The sequence below is a fragment of the Mytilus californianus genome, unplaced genomic scaffold, assembly GCF_021869535.1.
Source record: "Mytilus californianus isolate M0D057914Y unplaced genomic scaffold, xbMytCali1.0.p SCAF_9, whole genome shotgun sequence".
NCBI lineage: Eukaryota > Metazoa > Mollusca > Bivalvia > Mytilida > Mytilidae > Mytilus > Mytilus californianus.
Window position 1 is genome coordinate 58,470,764 of NW_026262745.1, and position 10,662 is coordinate 58,481,425.

General features: G+C 32.2%; 1 protein-coding gene across 1 annotated transcript; it reads left to right on the forward strand.

Annotated features, from left to right (window-relative positions):
- The first annotated feature begins 584 nt into the window (after positions 1-584).
- Positions 585-10,662, forward strand: LOC127715972 (uncharacterized). The gene is made up of 3 exons (XM_052222073.1): positions 585-1,118; positions 7,598-7,798; positions 9,613-10,662. The coding sequence occupies exons 1-3, from the start codon at positions 701-703 to the stop codon at positions 10,224-10,226; spliced, it is 1,233 nt and encodes a 410-aa protein (XP_052078033.1). The 5' UTR covers positions 585-700; the 3' UTR covers positions 10,227-10,662.

Below are 10,662 nucleotides of genomic sequence, written 5' to 3' on the forward strand. Positions count from 1 at the left end.
GTTGCCTATAATTGCTTACATTCACTTCATTCGAACTTTAATTGGTGGAAAGTTGTCTCATTGGCAATTACGCCACATCTCCTTTTTTTACTTGATGCCCAGTGTAATCGATTTCGATTTTGCGAATAAATATTTGTTAAATGTTTATCAATACATACGTGAAAATGAGAATAAAACGTATATGTGTATGTGTCTGATAAATTGAAATAAGAAGATGTTGTATGAGACAACTCTCCATTCAAGGCAAAATGTGTAAAAAATAAACCATTATAGGTCAAAGTACGGTTTTCAACACGGAGCCTTGGCTCAAACCAAACGGAAAGCTATAAAAAGGGACTCCAAATTAAATTACTACTGAGACAGTGTAAAACAATTCAAACAGGAAAACCAACGGTCTAATCTATATGAACCACATCAACAAACGACTTGCTTTTTTGAAAGAAAAAAAACAATGCCAAACAAGAATTATAATTTACCTTCTTACTGTGGAAGAACCATGGCAGCGTGAAAACACTAAGGGTACGAAGGGATGATTGGGACGAAACCACTATTTAGACCGGAAGTAGATTGGTGAACCTAATAACCAAAGAGGAGCCTAACGAGTTTGACTAGTAATCCCTCAACTTCAAGTTTATGTGTACTTGGCAAATCCTTGGTGTAACTGAATAAATCGTACGATTGTTCGCTCTGATATTTAAAAATGTCGGGAGAAGGAGCGCACACGAGTGCAAAACGGCTTAAGACAGACACTTGTGGGTCATTCTTTAAAGAGTTTTTAAAAAAGGAAATTGAAAAAGATTTATTGGAAGAGGCATACATATCGTTGTGTGGAGGATCGTCAGATTTGGTGTTTCGTACACTAGAAATACTGCAGACGAATGCCCTTCTAAGTGAGGAGTTCACGCGTGCATCTTGTGAGGTACAAATGTATGAAAAATACAGGACAGACGAAAAACCCCTCGCCCGCATTTATGCAGCTGGGTCAATTTTTCGGAATGGAATTTTTATTTTAAAGAAACTCCTTGATCCACATCCGCAGGTTCCAGAAGATGGAAAACAAATGGAAGCTTTGAAAAAATTGTTGAATTATTTAATCGCGGATAAGGATTGTAAGCATGGTAAGGGGAAACCATAGGCATAGGTATCTGGTCGTTCAGTCCCCAAACATCATATCTGGCACCAATTATTGGGTACCACAATTTCCTGAGGATAGCAAGAACTAATTAATATCCCAAGGACCAATTGATTTGTCCCGAAAACTCAAATAAAAATTACTTGTACAAGTAGTACCCCTGACTCAGTGACTGTTTATAGAAACTATAAGCAATAGGTCAACTATATTTAGTGTATTGAATGATTGTAAGGTCACTTAGTCAGTTATTGAGACTATTTAAAACAGATTTTGATAAATGTTATTATTTTTTCTTCAAAAATTATGAAAATGGAAAATTGTCTCCATCTTGAGAATATGTTAGTCTAACAGGATAACCAGTTTTTTTCTGGCTTATCGCCAGAAAAGAGGACAAGTACATTGTTGTAGTTAAATTTTTTTTTATTTATGTTCATTAATTGACAATAAAATAAGAATTTGAGTGGTGTGTGTGTGTTTACCATGTTTACCACAGTGAATTTGTTTTTTTACCAGATCTTTTAATAGTTTTTTTTTTCTTATTTATTGATTCTTTGTGATCATTGTTTATCGTGCTGTTACAAAATTCATCCAAATGATAATAAAATCTTATTTGCTGTCCATTTAGCAATCTCTATTCATTGTTACATCTTTAATTAATATCATAAATGTACCTCTAAACTCTTCTTTCAAATCTGTTGCAAGGCATCTCCTACATATACCTGTTGATAAAAATTAAAATATTATACACTACAATGTATGCCTATTTTTAGGAATATCAATAGACATGGGATACATGTAAATTTACAGTATCAAAAAATATACATGTATGCATGTATGCTTTTATCATGTTTATAAGCCATTTATCTTATCAATGTTTCTTTGGAGATAGAATATGAACATGATGAAATACATGAAGAATTAAAAAACAACTATGTTGTAAAGTCATGAAAGTTGTTATGTTGTACAAATGTACATTTGTAGGTCTTGCATTATGAGAAAAACACTTTTTTTCAATAGATATATAAACAAAAATGAAAGTTGAAATAAGATTCAACTTGCATTCAATTTTAAAAATCACTTATTTAAGTAGCAAATTCAAAATTTTGTCACAAATTGTGATTTTGTAGTTTTACCAAAATTTTAAACATATAGGTTTAGATTATATCTTATTATTAGTAAAATTGGAAAAAATGAACCTTTTTCTTCTTTTAAATAGCAAGGTTTGTGCCTATGATACAATCATTTAGCTGTAAATTCTATATTTGTTGAAAAAATTGCTATAATGAACAATAACTTGTGTGTAAGTGTATGGATCTCTCAGACATTGTATCACAAGGTTCCATATCACAAAGGGAAGGCTGTAATTGATTTTGGGGGTAATTGCCTCAAAATTTTAGGAATTAGGGGGCAAAAAACAAGCATTTTTCTAGTTTCATGACAATAACTTGTGTGTAAGTGTTTGGATATTTCTGAAATTGTACTACAAGGTTTCATATCACAAAGGGAAAGCTGGAATTGAGTTCGGGGGTAATTGCCTGAAACGTTTAGGAATTGGGGGCCAAAAAGGGGCCAAAAATAAGCATTTTTCTAGTTTCAAGACAATAACTTGTGTTCAAGTGTATGGATCTCTCTGAAATTGTACTGCAAGGTACCATACCACAAAGGGAAGGCTGGGATTGAGTTTGGGGTTGATGAATCATAAGGGGGTTCAAAAAATTTGGGGGGGGGATTTTTTTTTTTTTCTTTTTTTCCTTTTTTTTTTTTTTTAAATTTTCCATTTTAAGTTGGTTATTTCTGATTTATATTTAAAAACAAATAATAATGATATGGTAGGAGATACACACCAAACAGGATGTGTAAATTTTTATATAATAAGTATTGTGCAATAGCAAGAAATTTTCAATTGCACAGTATTGCACAATAGCAAGAAATCTTCAATTGCACAGTATTGCACAATAGCAAGAAATCTTCAATTGCACAGTATTGCGCAATAGCAAGAAATATCCAATAGCACAATATTGCGCAATAGCAAGAAATTGTCAATTGTACAGTATTGCGCAATAGCAAGAAATATTCAATTGCACAGTATTGTGCTAAAGAAGATACTTCTTATAAATTGCTTATTTCTTGATCAATTTCAATGGGGTTTTATTCTTGAATTCTTGGGGTTCTTTAATATGCTGAATATAACCGTGTATTAAGTTTTTGGATTTTGGGCCCCGTTTTTAAATTGGTCCACATTGAGGTCCAAAGGGTCCAAAATTTAACTTTGTTTGATTTCATCAAAAATTGAATTATTGGGGTTCTTTGATATGCAGAATCTAACCGTGTATTTAGATTCTTAATTTTTGGTTCTGTTTTCAAATTGGTCTACATTAAGGTCCAAAGGGTCCAAAATTAAACTTAGTTTGATTTTAACAAAAATTGAATTTTTAGTGTTCTTTGATATGCTGAATCTAAACATGTATTTAGATTTTTGATTATGGGCCCAGTTTTCAAGTTGGTCCAAATCGGGGTCCAAAATTAAACTTTGTTTGATTTCAACAAAAATTGAATATATGGGGTTCTTTGATATGCTGAATCTAACCATGTATTTAGATTTTTGGGCCCCGTTATCAACTTTGTCCACATTGAGGTCAAAAGGGTCCAAAATTAAACTTTGTTTGATTTCATCAAAAATTGAATTCTTGGGGTTCTTTGATATGCCGAATCTAACTGTGTATTTAGATTCTTAATTTTTGGTTCCATTTTCAAATTGGTCTACATTAAGGTCCAAAGGGTCCAAAATTAAACTTAGTTTGATTTTAACAAAAATTGAATTTTTAGTGTTCTTTGATATGCTGAATCTAAACATGTATTTAGATTTTTGATTATGGGCCCAGTTTTCAAGTTGGTCCAAATCGGGGTCCAAAATTAAACTTTGTTTGATTTCAACAAAAATTGAATATATGGGGTTCTTTGATATGCTGAATCTAACCATGTATTTAGATTTTTGGGCCCCGTTATCAACTTTGTCCACATTGAGGTCAAAAGGGTCCAAAATTAAACTTTGTTTGATTTCATCAAAAATTGAATTCTTGGGGTTCTTTGATATGCTGAATCTAACCATGTATTTAGATTTTGGATATTGGACCATAATAGGTGAATGTCCAATTTAAAATTTTTTAGTTCTTAGACCACATTCATTCTGTGTCAGAAACCTATGCTGTGTCAAATATTTAATCACAATCCAAATTCAGAGCTGTATCAAGCTTGAATGTTGTGTCCATACTTGCCCCAACTGTTCAGGGTTCGACCTCTGCGGTCGTATCAAGCTGCGCCCTGCGGAGCATTTTATTTATTCTCAGCAGTGAGTAATTTTCCTGTAAAATTCAGGTTTCATCTTACAGATTATGTAATAAAATTTTACTGTTTGCGATCAAAATTTCACTGTTCGGGGGTGTTGAAATTAGTGGGGGTAATTAAAATATTAATACTTAAAAAAGTGATTTTTGTTGAGCCTGCGACTTTTGTCGCAGAAAGCTCGACATAGGGATAGTGAACCGGCGGCGGCGTTAGCTAACTTCTTAAAAGCTTTATATTTTAGAAGGTGGAAGACCTGGATGCTTCATACTTTGTATATGGATGCCTCATGTTACGAAGTTTCCGTCAGTCACATGTCCAATGTCCTTGACCTCATTTTCATGGTTCAGTGACTACTTGAAAAAAAAGTTAACATTTTTTGTAATGTTAAATTCTCTCTTATTATAAGTAGTAGGATAACTATATTTGGTATGTGCCTACCTTGCAAGGTCCTCATGCCCGTCAGACAGTTTTCACTTGACCTCGACCTTATTTCATGGATCAGTGAACAAGGTTAAGTTTTGGTGGTCAAGTCCATATCTCAGATACTATAAGCAATAGGTCTAGTATATTCGGTGTATTGAAGGACTGTAAGGTGTACATGTCCAACTGGCAGGTGTTATCTGACCTTGACCTCATTTTCATGGTTCAGTGGTTATAGTAAATTTTTGTGTTTTGGTCTGTTTTTCTTAAACTGTATGCAATAGGTCTACTATATTTGGTGTATGGAATGATTGTAAGGTGTACATGTCTAGCTGGCAGGTGTAATCTGACCTTGACCTCGTTTTCATGGTACAGTGGTCAAAGTTAAGTTTTTGAGTTTTGGTCTTTTTTTCTTATACTATATGCAATAGGTCAACTATATTTGGTGTATGGAAATATTTTATGATCTATATGTCAGTCGCGCAGGTTCTATATGACCTTGACCTCATTTTCACGGTTCTTTGCTAAGTGTTAAGTTTTTGTGTATTGGTCTGTTTTTCTTAAACTATAAGCAATAGGTCAACTATATTTGTTATATGGAAGAATTGTTAACTGTACATGTCTGCCTGGCATGGTTTATCTGACCTTGACCTCATTTTCATGGTTCATTGGTCAATGTTTAGTTTTCTTGGTTAATGTTAAGTTTATGTGACAGTTGTAATAAAGCTTTATATTTAGGACTATCAACATAATATCAATGATTAGTAAAGAAGGCGAGACATTTCAGCGTGTGCACTCTTGTTTAAAGAATCTATTCTTTCAGTACTTTTAATACTTTTATTTCTTTTTTAAAGTTTTTTACCTTTTGAATAATTATGTCCGCCATATTGTTTTCAACAAGGAATTAGCATACATGTACAAGACATGCTTATCGACGTCCTGAAGTTAAATTGCACTTTTATTGAGTAAAAACGAGTATTATCTTAAAATTATATTCTTTAATATTGTTTTGAGTAGTATATCACTATAATCACCATGTGAACTCAAGTTTTCGGGACAAATCAATTGGTCCTTGGGATATTAATTAGTTCTTGCTATCCTCGGAAAATCATGGTACCCCCAATTATTTGACTTGATATTTAGGTGTATCATTAGCCAAAGATCAAGACTGCATGACTACCATGAAATTCTTTCTCAAGACTTGATATTTAGGTGTATCATAAGCCAAAGATCAAGACTAAATGACTACCATGTACTTCAATTTAAATTAAAACACCCTTATACCCAATGCTAAAGCCCAAAAAGGGTTATATTATCAGGTTAAATGTTGACGGTATCCTGTAAAATGATTTCTGTAACATGTCAAAATGTTTCCCGTAACATGCCAAAATGTTTACCGTAACATGTCAAAATGTTCACCGTAACATGCCAAAATGTTTACCGTAACATGTCAAAATGTTCACCGTAACATGCCAAAATGTTTACCGTAACATTTTCAAAATGTTTACTATAACAGATACATTAGCCTAATAAAGTTTACTGTAACCAATGATAATCCCTCTGTGAACTGAACTGCCGGTTAAAGTTCTCTGAACCACCGGTTAATTGAACCGCTGGTTAACTCTGATCCGCCGGTTACCATGGTTACTGTATATATATAAATCGGGAGCAAACATTAATCCACCATTCTGCCTCTGATGAAGGTCCCTTATGGACCGAAACCAGTCAGGCTATGAAACATCACCAGGTGCTGTTAATTATGTGTTTTGGCATATACTATATATGTTATTATATATAAAGCAACTTTGTAATGATAGCTAGTTTATTTAATAAATTTCAATAATCAAGTAATAATGATCAAATAATTGTTAAGAAAACAAAATGTCAAAGTGGTTTGGTACTTACAGTGTAAATTGGCTTCATTGTGCCAAGAAATATATCCTTTGCATGGTTAAAGATCGTTATAATTTAATAAATTTTCATTTATCAAGGCTAATTTTGAACAATGAGCAAAACAAATACCGGATATCAAGCAATGAAAGACTCCAAAATGACAAATGTAATTTAACAGTTCTAACAAGAAAACTAATTAACAACCTAATTTATGTACAAAACAATTAAAAAAAGAATATACATGCATGTATGGCAAAAAACATTAAATTACAAGACTCCTGACTTGGGACAGGCACATACAGAATGTGGCAGATCAGTCATGTTACTTTGTGCAAAACCTTGACCCTAATATCATGTAATATGGTTAAACTACAACATCAGAGTAAACAATGGTAAACTTTAAAAATCTGTTGAAAAGTAAAAAGTCTTTTGTAAAATCAGATGATATTGGCCATGTTGGCAGCCCATTGAACTTTTAAAATCAACTGTTCAGTTTTAATTAAAAAAAATACATGTAGGTGTATTTGATTTTCTTTTTGTTTAATTTTGTATTTTATTTTGGTCTATTTTTCCTTCCATTTTTATTTCATTGCACACTTTACAGGTACCCAAACACCTCGACATGTTTAGGACTTTTTAAAATTTTTGACCTAAAGGTAGAATAAAAAAGATTCGAAATCCAAGTTGCAATTTTTGTATTAATTGAAACATCGCAAAATTTCTGAAATTTACAGTAGATAAAAATAAAATTTGAAAATTTATATGAATATATGTATATACATGTATTGCGTGTAATTTTTTTTGTAGATCATGATATTGCATTAGTGGAAAGTGAAACATGTGATGAAGCAGAGTGGGCAGTTATAGTAGCACAGCATTTGTTATCACCTCTGACCGTAGATGGAAGTTACACAATCGATGATTCATATGATAATCTAAGATTCCAACCAAGTTGTCCATGCAAAAATGGTGAAAGTGTAGATGTAGATTTTGATGATAATTCATTTGGTAAGATTTATAATAAAGCTTATGGTCAACAAAAAACTTGAATTTATCGATTCTCCTACATGTACCTGTCATATCTTTGATGCTACAGAAGGCCTTCCTTAAGTTTTCATTGCCCATTTGGTAGTGAATCTTCATCAAACAAATCTCCTAATTTATCCAAGGCAAAAATATAGCAATATCTTCCCTTTTTAGGTCACCTGTCCAAAACACCTAGTGAGCTTTTCTCATCACTTGGTGTCCATTGTAGTTGTTGTCTGTAAACTTTTACAAAAATCTTCTCCTCTGAAAATACTGGCTTAAATTTAATAAAACTTGGCCACAATCACTATTGGGGAACTAGTTTACAAAATTAGTCCAACCCCCCCCCCTTCCCCCCTGTCAACCAAGATTGCCAACATGACTTAAACTAGAACATAGTTGTAAAATGCAAGTTTTGTCTATTATTTTGAAAACTACATGTACATGTATAATACATACAGAGAAATTTGAATTAGGAAAAATGATTTGCAAAACAAGATCTAAAAATAATTTAAATATGACTGAAATCATATGACTACTCCTTATTGGAGTTATTGCTCTTTTAATTTTTAACAATATTTTGCGTGTAAAAAAACTTGCCTTATATCTTTAAAAACATTGTTTGTTAAAAACTATATAATTTAGATAGAAAGAAATTTTAAGAAGCCAAAATGATCAAAAAGCAAGATCTGCAAATAAGTGATCATCAATTGACTCCTTATTGAAGTTATTGCCCTGTAATGACATTTTATTCTATTTTTTGCATTTTTGATTTTTATTTTGTAAACTAAAATAGATAGACCTGTAGAAACTTTATACAGCAAAAATGATCAGCAAGAAAAGATCTACAAATAAGACATCATGGCTGAAATCTTTAGTTGGCTTGTTATTGGATTTATTTCCCTTTAAAGATTTTTTCACCTTTTTTGGAGTTTTTGCCTTTTATCTTGAAAATTGTAATAGATACAAAGGTTGATAGAAGCCTTAAAAAGCAAAAATAACCAGCAGGACAAGATCTACAAAGATGTCAACATGACTGAAATTATCAGTTAAATCTTTATAGAGTTATTGCCCTTTTGTGGTGATTTTTACCAAAAATGGCTATTGTTGAAAATGCAGGTGAGCTACACAGGCTTGTAAGAACCTCTAGTTTTAATGTGGAAACCCTATTTATATGCTGCCACACTGTGTATATCATGTACATGTATGCTTGTTTGTAGTGCATTTTAGCTCACCAGATGACTGAAGGTCGCATGCACTTTTGTCATCATTTTGAATCTGTCAGATGTAATTTCGTTGGAAGAAGTTGGAAAAGATTTTGATGCAGACTGGCATGGTGCATGAATCAATATCAATGTCATTATTCAAGTAATATTCGAATTCAAAGTTATCTCTCTTTTACATAATTGTAGTTGAAACTAGACAATTCATAGTATTGCCTTTAACATGTTTAAAAGCTTAATTCATTGCAAATTTTAGTTTTAGTTTCCACTGCAAAATTAAAGCAACCATTTCCATCCAGTGCTCACAAGCACTTTGATTAAAGGATTCAAAACTATTGGCTATATAGCTACACCCTGTGTTGCCTTCAACTTAAAATTTAATATGTGTACATGTATGGGGAAGAAAAACATTCTAAACATTTGCCAAATAAAATTAAAGGAACATGACTAATGTCATTTGCAGCCAGCTACACTTTTTAAAATTTAACAATTGTAAAAAAACAGACATGTTTGATTGGGTATCACCATTATATAGATATATTAATTGATCTGAATTTTTATTTTATTTCATAGGTTGGATTGATGGTTGGTATGGTAGATCTGATATATTGATTAACAATGTTTCTGTGCATTTGGCTGGTGCCGAAGATGATAATTTAAAAGTTGGTTCATCAGCTGTTTCTTTAGCAGAGTCTTCTACAGACACAAAGACATCTAATCATCAGGAACAGGTTTTAGCTCAAACAATCGTTTTCTCATTTCTCAAGCGCAAGGAATATGGAGATGATCTAAAACATTGTTTGGTTCCTACTATAGGGATCTCAAAAAAAAAGATCGTCATTTATTTTTATGATAGCGAAGAAGATGTGCTCCTTGGAACAACTGAATTGGATTTGTTCGGATATAAATCAATATGTTATGATACTATAGTATTTCTTTGGCTGACCTTGAATTATGATATCTTCTGTACGGGAATCACGGATTCAATGAAAAATTGTAAAGCAAAATTTTTCACCAAAGTTGGCAGTTTTCTAGAAAATTACAGAAATGATGTCACTAGAAACTTGCCAAAAGGAGAATATTTATCTCAAGATGAAACTGGCTGGACTAAAAGTGGGGCAGTTGAAGAGAAAATTCCTATTAATTCAGATAAGGAAAACTTTGGAATCAGAATGAATCGTTTATAAATTCATTATTTTCAGTTTAGAATACATGTGCAATAGCCCCAACAAATGAAAACTTGGTGGCTTGATTTCATTTTGAGCAGTCAAATAGTAATGGTTACTATTGTTAAAAGGTCAAGTGGATGTATTTTGACATGTTTGATAACATATAATGTACAAAGATGAGCTTCATTTACGAAATAGATTTTTTGCAAAGTATTTATAAATTTTGGCAACTCTTAAATATTTTCAATTGAAATTCAAAATATTTACATTGCTCATGTAATGGTAATCCAGGGATTTTATCTGTCTGATAAGTCTGAGGGCTGTTCCCAAAACTTTTTGGAGAAGGGGATGGGAGGTGAGATACTAACTTTTTTTTGTTTTGAAGATATGTAAAAAATTTAAAAAAAACACAGAGTTGTCTCCTATTTTTTCAGATGTTTTGTTTTTGAAGTTA